The sequence below is a fragment of the Styela clava genome, chromosome 10, assembly GCF_964204865.1.
Source record: "Styela clava chromosome 10, kaStyClav1.hap1.2, whole genome shotgun sequence".
In the NCBI taxonomy this organism is placed as follows: domain Eukaryota; kingdom Metazoa; phylum Chordata; class Ascidiacea; order Stolidobranchia; family Styelidae; genus Styela; species Styela clava.
In genome coordinates, this window is record NC_135259.1 from 251,155 (window position 1) to 271,845 (window position 20,691).

The 20,691-nt window shown below is 35.9% G+C and overlaps 2 protein-coding genes and 1 long non-coding RNA gene across 7 annotated transcripts in view; 1 reads left to right on the forward strand and 2 right to left on the reverse strand.

Annotated features, from left to right (window-relative positions):
- The window catches only part of LOC144428084 (S-phase kinase-associated protein 2-like), a 97,222-nt gene extending 96,276 nt beyond the window's left edge, over nucleotides 1–946 (reverse strand). Inside the window, exon 1 of the mRNA XM_078116781.1 lies at nucleotides 382–946. Coding sequence (XP_077972907.1) covers nucleotides 382–443 — 62 coding nt within the window. The 5' untranslated portion in view covers nucleotides 444–946. The remainder of the gene's footprint in view (nucleotides 1–381) is intronic.
- Nucleotides 947–7,527: 6,581 nt separating this feature from the next.
- Nucleotides 7,528–10,296, forward strand: LOC120348502 (uncharacterized). 2 transcript variants are annotated; one of them, XR_013478287.1, is made up of 4 exons: nucleotides 7,528–7,740; nucleotides 8,071–8,228; nucleotides 8,480–8,605; nucleotides 8,786–10,296. It is a non-coding gene; the product is annotated as an uncharacterized LOC120348502 (long non-coding RNA). The 2 variants fall into 2 exon arrangements; XR_013478288.1 differs by lacking the exon at nucleotides 8,480–8,605.
- A 932-nt stretch (nucleotides 10,297–11,228) lies between these two features.
- On the reverse strand, nucleotides 11,229–19,462 carry LOC144428082 (dynein axonemal heavy chain 5-like). Of its 4 annotated transcripts, XM_078116773.1 has the most exons (12): nucleotides 19,109–19,462; nucleotides 18,699–18,836; nucleotides 17,029–17,166; nucleotides 16,671–16,798; nucleotides 15,955–16,100; nucleotides 14,862–14,959; nucleotides 14,585–14,694; nucleotides 14,016–14,178; nucleotides 13,559–13,593; nucleotides 13,335–13,507; nucleotides 12,654–12,899; nucleotides 11,229–11,771 (listed from the first exon to the last, which is right to left on the reverse strand). In XM_078116773.1, exons 4-7 carry the CDS (start codon nucleotides 16,786–16,788, stop codon nucleotides 14,664–14,666), a joined length of 393 nt encoding a protein of 130 aa, XP_077972899.1. In that variant the 5' UTR covers nucleotides 16,789–16,798; nucleotides 17,029–17,166; nucleotides 18,699–18,836; nucleotides 19,109–19,462; the 3' UTR covers nucleotides 11,229–11,771; nucleotides 12,654–12,899; nucleotides 13,335–13,507; nucleotides 13,559–13,593; nucleotides 14,016–14,178; nucleotides 14,585–14,663. The 4 variants fall into 4 exon arrangements, with proteins under 4 accessions (XP_077972899.1, XP_077972897.1, XP_077972898.1 ...); XM_078116771.1 differs by lacking the exon at nucleotides 13,559–13,593 and having other exon boundaries at nucleotides 11,234–11,771; nucleotides 13,335–13,530; nucleotides 14,020–14,178; XM_078116772.1 differs by lacking the exon at nucleotides 13,559–13,593 and having other exon boundaries at nucleotides 11,235–11,771; nucleotides 12,654–12,817; nucleotides 13,335–13,530; nucleotides 14,020–14,178.
- Between the last annotated feature and the right edge of the window lie 1,229 nt (nucleotides 19,463–20,691).

Consider the following 20,691-nt stretch of genomic DNA (forward strand, 5'->3'; position numbering starts at 1 on the left):
AATTGATGTAAAATAGGCGAACAAAATAAGTCACTTCCATATTGGTACACATACTTCTGGAGTGCGGAATTTTGAAATTAAAATAACAAATACATTTAGAAGTTCAACAATTCTCAATTTTGACTTGATTTCCGTCCAGTGGGTGATGGTAAGAATGACGACGAGCCTTGTTGAAAATACTATATATATATATAAAATTATTCAGAATTGTATAAAGAAAATAGAAAATCATATTTTATAAAGTTGGTACTTTGTGCACAAAATCAAAATGTGCATACATAATAACCTGATTTCAAGCACAGTTCGGATGTTCAATACTCAACTTTTTTTTTGTAGGAGTTAATTTAACCATATCTGGTATAATACATTACGATAACTCACGCGATTTTATTCCATAATCTACATACTTGTAAGCATCTACCCAGAGACGAAATATTCAGCATTCTAAATATGTAGAGAACGATTTCTTACGGAAGGGAGAGGACTGCAAAAACAATATGATTGGTTGGAAATAAGTATGATATTAGACGAGAAATTGATCAAATTTGACTCACTCGAAATATCTTTACTAGACGATGATTTTGAATATGGGGATTTCCAAAGACCACAAGTGAATGGTTTTTCGTTAGAAAAATAAGCAGTGGGGTTTCTGTCGAATCTCCAATTTCGTCGTGGTTTTTCCGGAGTTCTACATTTCAATATGACATCGTGTGTAGGGCGCTTAGTTTTCGGCGTTCGTAACAGAAATGTTTCACTTCGTTCATTTGTGTCATCCAGTTCTTCATCATATGATATTTCACCAATGATTCCCAAATCATCATATAACAATTCTTTTTCCTTATCGGCCTCTAGGTTGCACAAATTATTCGTGGAGTCGCTTATTTCATCTACTTCCATTAGCCAGATATTAGATATATATAAAATAATACGGATAAAATTTAGGGATTCCAACGTTATATATATTTCACAGTGGACTATAATTGAAAGATATCAGACGGTGGTTTGTCACGTTAAAAAGGCTAAGTTATAAAAACGAAAAAAACTGGAACGGTGAAATTTTAGTTTCAACTCCCCAAAACCAATTCCACCTCATAGCTTGCGCCGCTCTACCCGTCCGCTTCCGTTTGCGGGGACGTTGTTACTCACCAAACGGCGGATTGAAACATCAAACCGCGGACAGGAGTGAGGATAAAGTATCAGTGTGAGAACTGATTTTCCACTGTGCCTTTTCCACTGTTCTTCAAAAAACAATGCCAAATAATTTTTCAGTAATTACAGCGTAAATCTTTCCAAATTTTCATAACAGACAATCATAAAAATGAGCAGGGCGCTGTTTTTAGGAGAAATGGCAAAACTTTATTTGTCAACTTATTCCGGTCCAGATAGCATGATGCTTGCCACAGTGTCAAAAAAATGTTCTGCTGGCGCGTCAAAGCCCAATCAGTTGTCTTACTTATTTCAAAAGCGTTCGATAGAGTTTGGCGTGGACTGGTTGACGCAAAAACGCTTGGAACAGCTGGTCATAATCTTGTTACTAAACGCGTTATCAATATGACATATCAAAGATAATAGAGATAGACCCAGAGCGGTGGTCCTAAAACTTCAATGACCCGTGTCCTCCTCTCAAAAACCCTTTCTCTCGTATAAAAATTCAGGTTTTGCCTCAACGCAATTTCGTCAGTTATTTTATGGCCGTTATCTATAATAAAACAACCAACAAATGAAAGCGAAAAATTGCAAATAATTGCAATGGTAAAACTCACCTCAAATTAATATAGCTCTGGACATAATTAAAGTATTTGTTCGTGCCCTTCACAAAAACGCCCCCGTGACTCTTCTAAAGGGCCGAGGGTCCGAAATGGAGAAAAGCAAACCTAACGACCCAAAGCTTCTTTTTGCATTATCTGCAAATCAATATAAACTGTTCAATACAATTATTTCTGCACAACAAAGTTTATTATAAAGTGAGAATAACAAAATCCATATGAATAGATGAAAATATAAAAAATTAGGCTTAAAAAATGTTGTAGTCTTAGAACAAGAAAGTCTTAAGCTGTTTCAACGCAGTTCGATAAATATTCATTTTAAACAACTTCAGTGTTTGAGGGTGTCTATATATTGCGGGGTGGTCACGCTCTATAAAGGGACGTAGAACAATAGTAGAAGCGAAATGAAACAAAATTACTTTTATGACTTAAAAGTATTTATTAAATTTGTATCGAAACCAATATTTGACTTCGGTAATCACTAGGCTCTAAAACTTGTCACGTTGTTGAAGAATTTGTGCGGGATTATATTTTTGAAAATTAAACTTCGATGTTTACTCGCCATGGTGATATCTCTCCCACGGATCACCACAAATATATTTGCTAATTTCAGCTGCAAATCCCGGATTATATCATCATGACTTGCTGAATAAATCCAATTTTGAAAATATAAATTAAATATTGCGCGAGTCAAATAGAAACTGACTTTTGCTTTGTAACGACATGGTCGGTGAGCGTAAATACAACAAAGAGATTGCTCATTAACATGACGCGATAGAGAGTAGTTATCAACCACAAAACAGGAAAATCGTTTTATATGTTTTATGTGTTTTTATTAGTTACAGAAAATCAATAAAATTTAAAGTTGACAAGAGGAACATCAATTCAATAGTTGGAATAAGCCACACTACAGAAATTGAGATGAATAACCCATGCACAATAATGAAAATATTAAGAATATGCTTTTATTCAGTAAACTATGTTTTCACCGTCTTCTTCGACTGTCAGTGCCAGGATTAGTCTGCGACAGACAAAGCAGCGAAATTTTTGACCCAAAAACTTAACAGAACGGTGAAGTCAGAGTGAGGTGCCATAATTAACTAAGCATGGTCTTAACAGGAAGTAGCAATCAAATATTAATTACCAAACTATCCCGGAAAAGGGAAACATACGTCTAACTCAGGGTCGTTCAACCATTTGGCCGAAGGGCCACATGTGGTTTACTAATAAATGCGCGGGCCACTTTACATGGTAGTTATGTTCTAGTTTTGCTACACTGACTACAGTTTAATGAAGAAACAAACAATACCCTCTCACCAAATTTTCACAATTATCAGAACAATAAAACTCAATAAAACTAGGAAGAAGCTCCGTCAAACATTCGTTGTTGACGTCAAATCCACAGTCCCACTTCATTCTGAAGGTTATTCATCAAATACAAACGCTCAATCTATTCCTCTCGGGCTGGTTCGTTCGGAGGAAGAATAGACTACGCCTATGCTTTGGTATTAGTAAATATCGATTAAGGTAACACTTGAATGCGTTCACGCCAGTTAAATCAGAAAACGGGTAATTTTATGAGATGATAGCGCTTTCACATTTGCAGGGTGCCCATAAAAGGTACTCCCGTAGTGTGTGTACCAGGTTAGGGTTCGGCCATAGTTTTATTCCTATTTTCCTCATTTTAGTTCCATTACGAGTTCGGGGACTGTCTGTGTCAGCCAAGTAAAAATACCCCCTGTCCAAAAGTTTAGTCCCATTATGCAACTTGATGTAAAATAGGCGAACAAAATTAGTTACCTCAATATTGGTATATATACATACTTCTGGAGCGCTCCATATAAAGTCTTAAATATGTCGATACCATATATTGTTTTGGTCCTTACATATGTATTGAATGAGGTAAAAATACTATATATATATATACCTAAACAATTACTGATTGGAAATCAGCAAATAAGGTTAAGATATTATGAGAACTGAAATTGAAATTGTAAAGGGTCTTTATAGACATCCTGTCTGACTGAATTTCTTCCAGAAATATTGAGTATAATTTTTTTGTCTGGTAGATACTAGGTGCACTGACAAACGGACGACCTCACAGCCAACCGAGTTCGAGACTGAAAACATTGTGAAGGCGCCAGATCCGAAAGTTTATCGGAAAGTATTCATTTATCATATATATTTGACATACTGAATTCACCGTAGAAGATATCACAGGCCCTCTGCCCCAAATATGATAACAATACGTAGGGGAAAGTGGGGAAGGTTGGGACACTTTTTTGGGGCTCCCGAAGTATGCGAACCAAGATGGCGGACATCGGAATGTAATATGTGTACTAGGTTAGGGTTAGGCCATAATTTTAGCTATAAATACTACGGGAGGCTCTTGGCTAGTCTTCGAACGGATAATAGGACTAAAAGAAGGAAAATTGGAAAAAAATTTTCGCCTAACCCTAACCTGTTACCCATGTTACGTTCCGATGTCCGCCATCTTGGTTCGCATACTTCGGGAGCGCCCTTTTTTCTTTTGCATATTTTGAGCCCTTCATTCTGCACATCCATATAACTTTGCGGGATTAATGCAGAGAGGGGTAAATGTAGTTTTTATTCAGCGACTAAGAAATTCCCTTGCGACACACATCTCAACACCATAATGCTTTGAAAAACGTTTGTCAAGTGTCCCACTGTACCCCACTTGTGGGACACATTCGGACAGACACTGGGGCACTAAGGGTCATTCTGATAAAATTCAACGAAGTATGCCCTTAAAAATAAGAAATTAAACAGCATAATCGTCTAAAGAACAAGGAGACCTCAAATTTAAAGATTTAGGATTTTTGAAATCAATGTTCAACCGAAATATTTCAGATATTTCACCAAAAAAATCGCATTCAAATTAAATTATTTCCTAATTCGAATCGAAATCTGGAAATATTTTTGATTTTCGAATATATTTCATATTGGACCACGAGTCGAAAGATACCATAATGTTACATAAAAATATAACGCATCTATAGGTCTCTAAGCACTTGTTGTATCAAACACTGTCGTATTGTGCCATGTAGGACATGTCCCACTGAACCCCGGTCCATTGTCCCCCATAATAAACAAATATCTTCAGATCATCCCACGGCAAAATTCGGAAAGCACATCCACTCGCCAACGTTATAAATATTTCACAGTGGACTATAGCTGAAAGATATCAGACGGTGGTTTGTCACGTTAAAAAGGATAAGTCAGAAAAAAGAAAAAACCTGGAACAGTGAAATTTTAGTTTCAACTCCCCAAAACCAATATAACCTCATAGCTTGCGCCGCTCTACCCGTCCGCTGTCCGTTTGCGGGGACGTTGTAACTCACCGAAGGGCGGATTGAAACATCAAACCGCGGACAGGAGTGAGGATATAGTATCAGTGTGAGAGCTGCTTTTCCACTGTTCTTCAAAAAACAATGCCAAATAATTTTCCAGTAATTACAGCGTAAATCTTTTCAATGCGATCTTCCAAATTTTCATAACAGACAATCATAAAAATGAGAAAAGCGCTGTTACTAGGAGAAATGGCAAAACTTTATTTGTCAACTTATTCCGGTCCACACTGTAAAAAATATCATGGTGTTTACAGGGTGATTTTTGTAAAAATTACAAATTTTACTCTGTTATTAACAATGACATAGAATATTATGTAAATTTTACAAGTTCGGCTATGTAAAAATACATGAATCTATGTAAAGTTGATAATACAGAGTATTTTTTGTAAAAAGGTCATCAAAACATTAAAACTTTTGTTAAAAAAACATATTTTATGTAAATGTAACAGAAGTTCACGGAAAATTGATTTACATAGTAGTAATTTTATACGTTTTCACGCAAAACATATTTTTCTGTAAAATCATCATATAAACTTAAAATATATTTCATATGTTTCATAGATTCTAAGTAGAATATATTATCCGCTAGCAGTAGTGGGATCGTGGGAAAGTAATTCAACTTTAGGGGGTGTTATTTATATATATATCTTGTCGTTCTCAGGGGTTTCTGCTATTGCGATGACCTTTTTTAAATAATAAAAAATTGGTTGTAAATTTTAGTAAATCATGTCGTTTACTGGCGTATAATCCCAGTTCTATACTAGCAAATGCAATCACACGTGATTCAGTATAAAAATGGAAATCACAGTATAAACAGAGAGGGTGGTGTAAATTCAGGGGAATGTAGGGAAATTATTACTGGTATTTTATATATTTGTCTTCGATAGACATTTGTCATAAAAGTTACACGTGACCATTTCGTCTACAGGTGTCTCACAATAAATTCTGTTACGTAAAGAATACAATCTTCAAAACAGCCGTTTTGCTAATATGGATAAGTGAGGCGTCGTGGGTCGGATTGATTTACTCCGCGGGCCGTAGGTTGTCGACCCCTATTTTACCGTATGGATGTTTCCCAGAAAATCGACTTTTTTGTTCATATCCGTAACAATGATCAATCAGTAAAATGTCAAAGTTGTCGGAACAATTAGAAATTTTGCAGCTTCTCGTACACATCGTTCGCTTAGACAGATATTCAAGCATAGTTGTAAACATTGCCTCGGTTTTACGTGTTATTTAACGCTTTTTAATTGTCTTTTCATAACTTAGTTGTAAATGAAGTATTTTAATGGTCATTATGTATTCAGGTGAGTTGCAGTTTTGTCTCAATAATCAAAAATTAGTCCCGGGAAATCTGCGATAGACTATGCTAAAATGAGCTATAATTGCTGTACGTGTAAGCGGCATGTGGTTGTATATTTTAATAAAAATAAGGGTTTTGAGCATGTAAATCAGTTTATGTCAACTCTCTAAAACACTCTCAAAATAAGCATCCAAACTTTTGCGATAGTAAAGTACAGTATAGGGAGAATTTTTCGGGGGTCAAGGGTCGAGGAAACGTCCATTGTTACGCCATAATCTCTACGCAGGTTTGCGCATGCGTACAAAATTTGAATTTCGCCGCCTTTTACTGCACTTGAGACTACGGAGTTTGCAACTTATAAGTATAAGTATAAGTTTATTTCGACTCCATAATCAGCATAACAATACATTTGACAGATAAAAACAAATAAATAAAATCTGATTATGAAATCAGGGGAGCAAACAAAACCTTAGATAAGGTTTATAACGTACAAAATATAAGATGAAAGGTTTTGCCAAGAGGAAGTGGTACGTGTTTACTCACCTAAAATTATCAAGTTATTTCACACACGCTCACATGCACCCACCAGCCACACACACACACAACCACTGAGAAGTTATTTAAGTAAGAATGGAACGCGATAAATTTAGGGTATACTATACAGTAAACAAAAAAATAAATAAATACTAGAAAAGAAAATTATCTGCCACACCATATTGATATTTTTGTAATGGTTGCCATTGCCAAAATGATCGATCTTCTAATCGTTAATTAGGTATATAAAAGGAAGATTCTATTGAAAACATATTGCCAAGCTGATTATAGTTGGAGTCAAATGCCAAGTTGCCCAACCAAAGTTGCCAGAATTGGGTGCATGAAGAGGTGGGCGAGACCATTTCATTCCCCAAATTAGAGCCTATTATTGCCAAATTATAGTCCAGATTGTAATAAGTAATTAAGTTACCGGTAACAGTAAAATTACTATAATTAAGTAAAGTAGGATGTGGAAATAAATTGGTTACAAAGGGTCTAAGTGAGGTTTTTCATTCTTGGGTATTGATTTCAGACAAGGATATGGGAATTGTGTTTCGGGCGATGTTAGAGCATTGATGACTACATATGTTAAGGTATCAATGATGTTAGTCAACTCACAGACAACAGTTATTAGAATGTTGTTAGAATTGTTTGCTGACTGGGCATGGGAGGGATAAAAGTCGACAAATACTGGTACTGCAATACCGTGAGATGATGATCAAAAGATAGTCTACTACAGTACGATACTAGGCCTAGCCTATTACCGGTAAGTTCTTTAAAGTGACCTTACAGTTACAGCACCAATTAGTACTGTAGTACCGGTAACGTAGACTACCGTGCGGTACCAATAACTTGCTTGAATTATTGTGCTGTTTTTATTCCGAATATGTAAAATCAGTCTTCTATTGATATGAACAAGTTAACTTTACAACTTTAATGTAGACTAAGTTAGGCCACGTCCTGACGTCCAGCACGTTGTTTGGTCAAATTATTAAACTGAATGAAAATTGTGTTTTCATAGTTGTCTTACGGTAGGCTGCTGGTACCGATACTCTGCACATTTCTGTTAACGTTAATTTAAATTTTATGTTTTCAGATGAATCTGCTTCCACATCAACAATTGAGATGCCCTTTTTTTGTCCTGATGTTGGGCTTTTGGATACAGGCCTATTTTTGCTGCAGTTATAGGATAACGTTACACGAAAACTTCAAATGAGGGATGAACAGACCAGTGCCTCTGGAATACATTAACAGGTAACTAACTTAATGCTTTATCGGTAATAAAAACAATTTCCTTCGAGTTCGTGTGTGAGATTCAACCTATCAATTTAGTCTAGTCATGCAGGTGTCTGACAGGTCAGAAGTCAAGCAGTTGCATTTTTTGTTTAACTTACGTAATTATGGTTTTATGTGTCTTCGGGAGGATGGGGTTTGCAGGAAAGCGAATAAAACGACTGAACCACGACCACTCGCCCTTTCTTCAGACTATGTCTGTTTGTGTTCAGATGCATGGACTTAATGGTGGAAGAAGTCGTAACCAGCCAGCAATTACATGAACCATGGTGGCGAGGAGTCCACCAATCAATCCCCTTGCACATAGTTACTCCACAGGCAGATAGAATCTACCCAAGGTAATCTGAGGTACAATGCAATTCTAATGCCAAGAAGCTCATATGCAATGCATAAAGCGGTAATGTAAAGTTGGTGGCTGTGTTTAAGTTAACTGTATTTAATTTTTCTCTCATGATAAGTGGGGATTTCAAAAATTGATTCTTTAACTTTTTTTCCTAACCTATTTTATTGTATTTCAGATTATTTGCAGAATCTGGTGTACATCCCACAGAGAAATTAAAAGGACAAGATTACAACTTGGGTTTGGGGTATTCATAGCCAGATATTATCTTCCACAAATCAGTTAAATGTATTTGAACTGTTGTCCTACAGTTTATCCATAATCCAGATGCCTTGTAATTTGGGTTAGGCTCCATGTTACACATTACTTTTGGTCAATTTTTCACTTTATATATACTGTTGGTGTTACTATGTGGTCCCTGTTTTTCATTGTAATATGTCTATCAAACTAATTTTTACAATTTACTTCAATTGGTTATTTTATTCTCGTTTGGGGCATTCATAGCCAGATATCATCTTCCACAAATCAGTTAAATGTATTTGAACTCTTGTCCTACAGTTTATCCATAATCCAGATGCCTTGTAATTTGGGTTAGGCTCCATGTTACACATTACTTTTGGTCAATTTTTCACTTTATATATACTGTTGGTGTTACTATGTGGTCCCTGTTTTTCATTGTAATATGTCTATCAAACTAATTTTTACAATTTACTTCAATTGGTTATTTTATTCTCTTATATTTGATTAGCAAATGTCACAAGGAAGAATAATATTTATTAATGTTTATGTGAACTGAATCTGATTCTGAAATTATCTTGAAAATGTAGAAATCCAGCTTAAGCACCAATTTTTGGAATGAAACTATCTAAAAGTCTGTGTATGTAAAGAAAATGCCTTGAAAAGTCAATATTGCTTTACAAATTAATACCCCTTCATGAAAAGTTTCAATATATTATTGTTTTATAAATTTGGGATGGTTACTCAATGGCCAGAAATATTTAAAAAACGGCCTTTTTTGAATATTTTCGCTTTGTATTTATATGCATAATATGTTTGTTATATTATTAATCAAAATCCTATTTATTTTAAATGAAAACATTTAGTTTTCAAAATACAGTCATTTCGGATATATGATATTTTGAACTAACTTCAGTAATTCTAAATTTTTCATATTCTTTGGTAACTAGTTTCGTTCAAGAAATTGAATTTTATTCTGACATGCTTATAATGAACTGAATTTTTTATATTAGTATGAACTTGGTACCACCGTTTCTATGCCTTTGCCAGTGATTGAAGACTGTTTTGATTTGATTTTTTGGATGTTTTGGCTTTTAGTGAAGTTGAAGTGTTTTGGAAGTATTCAAATTTTCTTTATGTTTCACATTAAGAATTTGGTAATTTTTATCCTAAGCGAATCGAAATTACAGTCTCATTACTGAATTTTGCCAATTACAATAACACCCACGTTTTACACCTTCACTCCCAACAAGGGCTTTATACAAGCAGCCACCAATATGAAATATAAGACAAATTATTAGAATCCCAATTATTTTACTATGGCCAATCCACATTCACACTGCAAGTATGTAGATCAACCTAGAAAAGCATATCTTTTACAAGTCCATTACAACAGCTTCGATTCACGAGATATATATTGCATTTATTGTTGGAATAAATTTTTTGGTTGAATTCACAATTAGTAGTGTTTTTCTTTTGTCATGTGTATGCTATGCAGGTTCAGGTAATGTAAAGGGTTAATGGGGCCGCAGGCTCTGTTTTTGAGAATAAAGTAGCTTATGTATTAGCAAGTTACAGGGCGTATGTATTTTCGCGAAATAGGCTTCTTGTATTTTGAAGTAAGTAACACTATGTACTATGTGAAAACAGAGTGTATATTTTCCACTAGTACACAACGTTTGTTTTTACAAAATTAGGTGACTCTGTTATAGTGGCTATACAGATACTCTGTATGTGGTGCGAACATGGGCCATGGATACACTGCTGCCAAAGATTTAGCTTGAAATTTTTTTACAGTGCAGATAGCATGATGCTTGGCACTGTGTTAAAAAAATGTTCCGCTGGCGCGTCAAAGCCCAATCAGTTATCTTACATATTTCAAAAGCGTTCGATAGAGTTTGGCGTGGACTGGTTAAAGCAAAAACGCTTGGAACAGCTGGTCATAATCTTGTTACTAAACGCGTTATCAATATGACATATCAAAGATAATAGAGGTAGACCCAGAGCGGTGGTCCTAAAACTTCAATGACCCGTGTCCTCCTCTCAAAAACCCTTTCTCTCGTATAAAAATTCGGGTTTTGCCTCAACGCATTTTCGTCAGTTATTTCATGGCCGTTATCTATAATAAAACAACCAACAAATGAAAGCGAAAAATTGCAAATCATTGCAATGGTAAAACTCTCCTCAAATTAATATAGCCCTGGACATAATTAAAGTATTTGTTCTGTGCCCTTCGCAGAAACGCCCCCGTGACTCTTCTAAAGGGCCGAGGGTCCGAAATGGAGAAAGCAAACCTAACGACCCAAAGCTTCTTTTTGCATTATCCGCAAATCAATATAAACTGTTCAATACAATTATTTCTGCACAACAAAGTTTATTATAAAGTGAGAATAACAAAATCTATATGAATAGATGAAAATATAAAAAATTAGGCTTAAAAAATGTTGTAGTCTTAGAACAAGAAAGTTTAAGCTGTTTCAAGGCAGTTCGATAAATATTCATTTTAAACAAATCAGTGTTTGAGGGTGTCTAAATATTGTGGGGTGGTCACGCTCTATAAAGGGACGTAGAAAAATAATAGAAGCAAAATGGAACAAAATTACTTTTATGACTTAAAAGTATTTATTAAATTTGTATCGAAACCAATATTTGACTTCGTTAATCACTTGGCTCTAAAACTTGTCACGTTGTTGAAGAATTTGTGCGAGATTATATTTTTGAAAATTAAACTTCGATGTTTATTCGCCATGGTGATATCTCTAACACGAATCACCACAAATATATTTGCTAATTTCAGCTGCAAATCCCGGAGTTAGATTTTCAAAACCATCGTTTACGAGGAGAAGTCTAGATTCGTCTCCAGCTTTTTCTTGGAGCTGCTCCATGTTAAGTTTTCCAGTTGTCGGCGTGATTCCGAGAGCAAATGTCTGAAACGGGACAACAGATTAGAGATTTACTTTTTTTCCTGAGGGAAAGTAAATTTGATAAGATGGGCTAATTATATGGGGAACCACGGCCTCTCGTCCAGTTACTAGTCCATGTTGGGCATGGGATTCGTTAGCCAGTTATTTGTTTCAGATTCGTGGGTTAATAGTGGGGAAAGTTGTAACCGACCAGCGGTTATAAATGAACGATCATACGCACCCCAGTACGAGGGGAAAGAGTGCAAAACTTTATGCTTTGTTTTTGTTCAACTGTTTAAACTTTATAGCTTTGTATAAAATTCGTAATTTTGGCAAAGCATTTGAATTCTGAGATATTTTACTTTCGCTGATTATCACGGTATTACCATAACGGATTCAGTCGAAAACTAACTAAAGAATGTATTATAAAATAACAACACCAACAAGACTCGCGGTAAAACCAACTTGACATTCGTTTTGACTTTTAATTTTGAAGTCTGAAAAAGCGAGGTGTAATCGTGATGTATGCATTCCTCAGCTATATATACTTTATAACAATATTGGTGTCTATTTCGATTTAAAAATACTTTTCATTCCAATCACATTGAAACGCTCAAACCAGTATGTTCCCAAGCGTTTCCATATAGGGGGTGATGTATATCTTGTGATTATTGATAAACTATTTGTAACTTATAAAATCTGTTGTGTATTTGACTGATCATCTTCACCAGCATATGAGACACTTTCTGAGTATTCAAATACTTACGTTAAAAATTAAAATATAGTGTCACACCTGAAAATGAGGGGGCGGGCCTATTGTTTGAAATTTTAGGAGGGGGGTTAAGGGGAATTTTAACCCACTGTATCCCACCGCTGGCTCTAACTATATTGATTATGGTATCTTACCAGTACATCAGCTTTTCTTAGTGCTCTTGCTGGTCTTTTTACATCATCTTGAGCTCTTCCATCGGTGACAACAAGAACAACGTCGGGTATTTTTTTTCTGTTTCCATTCCGCCGATGCAGCATGCTCCTTAATGCATATGTCATTGCTTGTCCTGTCCATGTTCCTAAAAAAAATTGAACATTTTTCCACATTTAAAGACCGTCTGCTCCGAACACAAAGCCCTGTGCAGCCGTCTCCTCGTATATCTAAAGATACATATGTAAAGGGCTGTTATTTAACGTAAAAAACAAAATCTGTTTAATTCGGCATTGCCCATATCTAATTTATTACATACTGTGTGAGGTGGTGGGCAAAAGAATTAAACTCAAATTCACATTATGCAGAAAAACAGATATAAACATATTTATTGTTGAGGTTATCTAGCGCGAGTGCTCATTCAGAGCAAAAGTGCGTAGTCTTGATCAAAATTAGGTACATATATTTCTCACTGATTATCCTGGTCGATAATACACACAAATAGCTCTCTCTACAATCAATTATAACAGTAATTACATAGGACTGTGCAACAACAGCAAAGATAAGTCTGAAACAACATTTTAAAGTCAAGTCTAAATCTTTAAACAAATCCCAACATAGAAAACAGCCAGACATGCAAATGATTTATCCTCTCAACTACTCACTGCTTCATATATCTTGGGAGCATCAAGTTCAGCATCTTCAGCCTCCTCTCCTGTAGGTTCTGGGGGATCGCGAAGAAAACCCACAAATTATGGTTCTGTTCCTGTCATTTGTTCGGCTTGGTCGTGATCGACTGATTCTTTAACAACTCATTGCAATGACGCCTCAAACCAATCTTTGTCTTCCTGGTTGGTCAACCTACAAAATTAAAGTTAAGATTCTTTACCAATGTCAACAGTTGTAAAATTCAGTTAAGTACAGCTGAACAATGAAAAGGGCCGGGAGTCAACACAGATAAGGCGAAAATTTTGAGATATTGTTGTGTAATGACTCACCTTGAAGTCACTTTGGTAGCAGTAAGCGATCTTTTCATTATTAGCATATATTCATGCCAAGATTTCTCATGATTCAAAATACAATAATAGCATAATAGGACTCATGTTATTGTGTGCCTTGATACATCCTTACATGAGTAGGCAATACCAGTGGCTTTCTTATAGCCAATGGCACATTGATAAGTTTACTTTGAAAGGTCTGAAACCTTTTACATTTGTACAACACATACTTGTAACCAATGAGAGGCTGTGATCTGTGTCATATGAAAAATCCCATCCTACTTATAGTATAGGTGAGCAAGATCTGCAGAAAGCATTTCATGACCCATATTAACAAATGCAGCACACCTACCAGCAATGACTCTCATACACTCATGCATGAACAGATAGATGGCATCCATCTCAGTAACACACTCCTCACACTTCACAGTCAGCATTCCTTCCAGATCCTCGATAAATCTCGAAGGTTGAAAATGTAATGGAATGTTGCCGGTGTTGGAAGCATTTTAATCTGTTGATATATATTTGATTTAGTTCTGGGATTTAAATAATGCGATGGTTCGACTATGTACAAAATCAACTAATTTTTCCTATTGGGCCTACTTGGGCTTGTGGCTCTTGGAGGGGAGGGGGAACATTGCGCAAAACTTATTTAACTTTTTACATCAAAGCAAAACTCCCCGTTCTTCCTAGTTTATTGCTTGATAGGGTGTTTCACTTTGTTGAGAATGAATTGTTTAAACATAATGGGATTTGAAATCAACCAATCAAAGTAAATACCACTATAAGCTATGCTATAAATACCACTGGAAAGAGTGCTAACACCCACCACGAGCCATAAAAAGCTGGGAACCACTGCTTTAATTGAATATTCACTGATATCAAGTTAACTGGTATTAAATCACTATCAAACTAACCTTTGTCCACTGCCATAGCATCCTGGTAGCAGGCACAAGCAATGGTATGATCTTCAATACTTCTTCAGTGAAACCACGCTCAGGACAGAAGTAGCCATTTCCGATGATGCCTAAAACAAGGCATCAACGATTAAATATACGGATTTGAGTGTTGGATGACTAATCGCATTTAAGAGATCTACACAGAGATCCAAATCGAGTTCTATAATATAGTGACCTTTGACCCATGCCTCAAGGTGACTTAAAGACATAGTGTTATCATTGACTGTGTTTTTACCTGGAATTTGTTCTGTTTTGGATGTGAATAAAGACTGTAATAGCAATATATTTCTGCATGCTTTCACACCAGATTATAAGTTCCATCGCCGAAGTGCGCTACAATTTGAGTAAAAATTATAATAGCAATTTTACACAAAACAAAATGTTACAAACAGAACTAATTGCACCGCCGATCAACACAGTATTGATAAAATCTGTTTCTCTTTGCCATATAAGCTGATACTGCATATGGCAACCAATGAAGAAAACAACTACTTCAGCGTCCAGAATTATAAAGTACTCGCTATAACGACAAAGTTGCACTAACAGAAATTTCTTTTGAACTCCCCAAAATTGCGGCAAGTTTTTGACTCATGTAGAACAATATAAAGTGGACCTGACCACGTTGGCTTCACAGATTGCTGAAGTTACTAACTGGCCTATTTTGTAATAAATTGGGTAAGTATGGTGGCCCATCGTTGTCACACGAAAAATTGAAAAAATAAAATAAAATCAAAAGACTTAAAATAAAAGTGAAATAAAAAAAATAGTTGTGAAAAAACATAATAAAAAAATGAAAAAACAATTAAATTAAATGTAAAAAAAAAAAAAAACGAGATTAAAATAAAAACAGGTTAAAAAAAGCAAAAAAAAAAAAAGAAAAAAAAAACGTGGATAAAAAGGTAATGAAAAGGCATTTGCATATTAAATTAATTGAATATTGCTCAAGAAAATCAGTAATGGCTTAGAAACCCAGGAAACATCGTTTGTGCGCGTAGGATTATGCATGACAACGTTTGTCCCAAGCCGAAGTAAATTTTCTCAAAATGGAAACGCGTGACAACGATGGGCCGCCTCGTGGCCAAACCTTTTTATTTTCTTTTTAATCACGTTTTTTTTTTTTAATTTTTTCTTTTCAACCCGTTTTTATTTTCGTTTTTATTTTTATTATTTTTTTGCATTTTATTTTTATTTTTCAATTATACGCGTGACAACAATGGGCCACCATAGGTAAGCAAGGTTCCAATCCTTTTAAAAACTATATCAGTGGCCGCTATACGGGGTCTCGTACAGGAGTGAGAAAGGGGGCCACAACAAAAAAATCCACTCACCTCAAACAGAATCTTGCAGTTGAGAGCCATAGGAATCCTGTCACCATTAGCCAATGTCAATGTCTTGTTATCGTCCAGTACTGAGTTGAAGTTCTCAATCCAGATTGCATCAACAGGCCCATCAAGTATCAGCCACACACGATCACCTGTAGAAACGAGACGATTCAAGATAATCATGATGTATTGAAATTTTCTGCAACCTATGTTAAGTCGACATTGTTATGCAAAGGCTTCTCGCTTCTCCGATGCTATGTATTCTCGCGGAATTGTGAGATTTAGGTTTTGCACTAGTTTTATTAATTGATAATTGGTGTTTGAATCAAGAACCTAAAAAAGTACAATAGATAATAATAGTAGGACTTTGTGTGAAATCCTTGTACTCTTTGCGGCCCCTAAAACTTGTCGCACGCCCCTCTGCAAGGTTGAGACCCCCAGCTTGGGAAGCCCTGCTTTACAGCAAGGCTGCTTAACTTTTTATGATACATTCCTCTCTATACCTATGTTGGTCAATTTTATTGACTAGATACGAGCATTGCATGTCCAGATTTTTCGCGGTCTAGTCAAAAGTACGAGAATCAAAAGAAATTGTTAAAACAGTGAACGTCTAAGATTACCCTTTAAAAATGACACTGCCATATGCGAATCCATAGACTCAGGTTGATTTGGTGTAGGCATATCTCTTTATCAAATGTATGTATTCCTATGCACAAACGTACCTTTCTTAGTCTTGTGAGTTCTCCTCCACAAAGTACTGAATATTCCATCTGTCCAATCATTAGTTGCCACATCCGGTCGGCCAAACATCTGAGGGGCTGTGATGGCGTTAGGATTCATATGAACTTCCCTGGTTAGAGAAGCAGCAACATTTATCACCAACGTACAGGCGTTTATATTTATCGCAGGGGAGACGATAAATTGGCTGGTGGACCACGGCCTCTCATTTCATTACCAGTCCAGATTAGATAAAGGAATAGATGTTGACCATTCAATTGCTCCAGATGCACAGACTTGAGTAATTGCTTCCTCCGCCATGAGGTCCATGCATCCAAAACAAATAATTGGCAATTCACTTACCAGCTTAGAAAGGTTCATGTCTCTATTTAAGACTCTCATCACAATAGTGGGCTTTCCTTCTTCTGGTTGAGCTCGCTTTGTTGCTCCGAGAATACGAAGCACAGAGAGAATGTTACGTAATCCAAAATCATAGTGAACCTGACAAAACAATGAGACAACTGGTATTTGCAGCCGTTTTTCTCACTTTTCTCTCTCTTGCCAATACGTCACCGTGATAATTAATGTCACACTTATCAAACAGCAATATGACAACGGAAAAGAAATTGCGTAATTAACCAACGCAACTTCGTCTTTTCGGCATCGGTAAAGCAATTGAGACGGCAGAGAAACAACAATATGACAGGATTTTCCACGATCCGGTAAAAATCCCTTGCGGACCGGCTGTTGGGAACCACTGTTTCAGAATACTTGAATCGAATCCAGAATCCTATTCTATTTTTATAGTTACCCCTATTTAAATAGTGGGATTTCTCCACCACAATGCATGATTAAAATTTTAAAAAAAAGCTAAATTGTAGCCTAAATGTTTAATGTATAACTATCTTTGTGCAGTATTTAATTGAAAATGTCCTGATCATTGGATTATATTTAACCAAGGCAACGAGATTTAAGAATTTCGACGATCGTTTTTTTGTTTTCAACAGTTCAATATTCTCAATTTAACTATTATCAAATATCAAGTATGAGCCAGTGTGTTTATTCTGTGCGAGAACCATTTTCAATTACAAAACCTTGATGTTCTGTTACCGGTTATATCGTTTTATATCAGTCCGGACTTGTCCTTGCTCAATATATTTTCCACAATGCCTCGCAATTTTTCGGCCGAATATGATTAACTGTCTTTACCAAATGCGGCAACTTGTTTTGATTCTTGAATACCACCGACACACGACCAAATTTGTGTCAATCTTGGCCGATAGGATCGTCGACTTGAGTTTTTTCGTGAGTGCAAAATAAATGTCACAATATGCATTTTTAGCGATACAACTTTGTATTTTCGGAAAAGCAATGTCATATAAGTACGGTATTTAAATTATGCGAAAATAATTAATATTTAATCTAAATTTGTGGTAATCGGAATAACGTCAATAAGTCGGCATCAATAATTATTATAAAATGCTGACTAGGTAGTAAAGTCGAATAATGTTGAAAACGGTGCAATAACAAGTCTTCGTCGCGAGGCAAGCGCAAGTATAATCAAACGAGAGAATACGCTCGTCGTGGCATTGATAAATTGGATGCGCCGCGAAAATTAACAGAATTGTGATAAACATAAATGAAATATGATTGAATATTCTACAATTTTTTTATTATTCAAAGTTGCATCTCTGCATCAGGGGCCGGGGAACTTAATGGCTATGAATTGTAAAACAAATTTTTTTTACTAGTTCTCGGCATATCTGTGGCTGCTCGTAACTATGCTCAAAGATCAGTCTCCTTTACAACTGAGTAGCTCTTGGCCCTTCAATGGTCGATTTTCAGAGCTCAGTCTCCTCTACTTCCGAGTGTTGTCCCTTCATTGAATGGCCACTCAGAAATCTGTCTCCTTTACTTTCACAGGAGTATGCTGGCCTGACCTCGCTTTGAACATATTCTCTAATAATAATCCTATGGTATTTCGTCATCAGTCATGCTATTTCTAGACAACCTCAACAATGCAATACACATACCTGAGCAGGAGCAGAATCCAAGAAAGGATGAAGTTGGAAGGAAGGATCCACTATCTGTAAGGGCTCCTTTATTAGGGATTAAAATGGACTTCCAACTCATTTTCAGGCAAGCTCAAATTGGATCTCGATGTCTGATACCTGAATCGCAAGCGAGCAATGTTAAGCTAAAAATCAGTGATTCAGAGAAGATAAAATACACTGGTGGTGTGCAACAGGCAGCCCGCGGGCCCCAACATGACCCGTCATTTAGTGCATCCCTTGTCAACACTCAGATAGATAAAATCCTAATCCAACAGTTTATGTTTAAAAGGGTGCTCAAATGGGTAAAAATAGATAATAGTTTGGATGGATACTTTATAAATTACAAAACCAAACAAGCTAAGCAATCAACATATAAAATCCGAACTCACAGAATTCAATATATAATGGCCATTCAGGTACCATTGCTATGCAAAGGATAAGAATCACAAATCTTCCAAGCCTTTGTTTCCATAGTCAAAGCTGTTTTAATATTATCGGTCTGCAATTGTACAGGTCCAATGTTGAGAGTGTTGGGCAAGGCTTCCACACTCTGATTCACGTCCTCATATTTCATGATCTCGGCTCGGAACTCTGTCAGAAGAGGTTCCGTTGCCATAAACCTGAGATGAAAAGATTGAAAAACTTCAGTATGGCACAAATGTTCAAATCAAAGAAATTTAGAATTTGAGCTGGACAATAGAAGTCTAACAGAAAGAAAGAATCTCCTTTATTCAAATGCTAAAAAATTAAAAACAGATCCAATGTTTGTTCTGCAATTGTACAGGTCCAATGTTGAGAGTGTTGGGCAAGGCTTCCACACTCTGATTCACGTCCTCATATTTCATGATCTCGGCTCGGAACTCTGTCAGAAGAGGTTCCGTTGCCATAAACCTGAGATGAAAAGATTGAAAAACTTCAGTATGGCACAAATGTTCAAATCAAAGAAATTTAGAATTTGAGCTGCAATTGTACAGGTCCAATGTTGAGAGTGTTGGGCAAGGCTTCCACACTCTGATTCACGTCCTCATATTTCATGATCTCGGCTCGGAACTCTGTCAGAAGAGGTTCCGTTGCCATAAACCTGAGATGAAAAGATTGAAAAACTTCAGTATGGCACAAATGTTCAAATCAAAGAAATTTAGAATTTGAGCTGGACAATAGAAGTCTAACAGAAAGAAAGAATCTCCTTTATTCAAATGCTAAAAAATTAAAAACAGATCCAATGTTTGTTAACTTTGACATTCTGGCTTTTTAAAGCCAAACACATTGAATCGCAATTACATGCCCACCATATCACAATGCTGATTCGGACGGGCTGCAACCCTCCTAAAAATAGTAGCAAGTTGCATAGATGCTTGGACAGTGCAGTGTTTGGACTACAGATTAGAAAACTAATGAAAAACACACTACTGAGATAGTCAGTTTGAAAAAACCTTGTTCAATCAGAATGTTAAAAATCTGAGAAATTTAGAGGACAATAAAAGTCTAACAGAATGACAAAATTCTCCTTCATTCAAATTTCTCATGCTGAATAATTAAAAACTGATCAAATCCTGTTACACGGTTCATCATTGGTTAATTTCGTCATAATCGATAATTTTTAGTCTGCTGTGTGGTTTTTATATTTCTGCTTTTTGTTCCTGTGCGCAATTATTAATTCTCCTAGGTCGGCGGAGATCAGAGTTTCATATTATTGGTATAAATATGCTATCACATCGACAACAGATGGTAATGAAATTAAAGAGTGATTTCAAAGCCCAAATTAATTTTATTCTGATTTTTATCATTTGCATCAGCTTTTATCTAACTTATCGTCGTTTGCAAATTGAGCAATTTGCAATTTGTATATTGAGCATATGGGGGTAATTGAGTACAATGTATAAAAACCTCGCTAACTTTTTTGTATGTTGAGTGAATGGTTTGTACTTTGTAGCAACAATAGTTCATATTCTATGCTTCCATTTCATTGCGT

What these genes read in the sequence shown, in the direction of transcription:
- LOC144428082 (XM_078116773.1), bottom strand. Translation starts at nt 16,788, where the DNA reads ATGAATCCTAACGCCATCACAGCCCCTCAGATGTTTGGCCGACCGGAT. An exon ending in AACTCACAAGACTAAGAAAG is followed by an intron (nt 16,101 to 16,670) that starts GTACGTTTGTGC and finishes TCGTTTCTACAG; the next exon opens with GTGATCGTGTGTGGCTGATA. An exon ending in CAAAACAGAACAAATTCCAG is followed by an intron (nt 14,695 to 14,861) that starts GTAAAAACACAG and finishes GCCTTGTTTTAG; the next exon opens with GCATCATCGGAAATGGCTAC.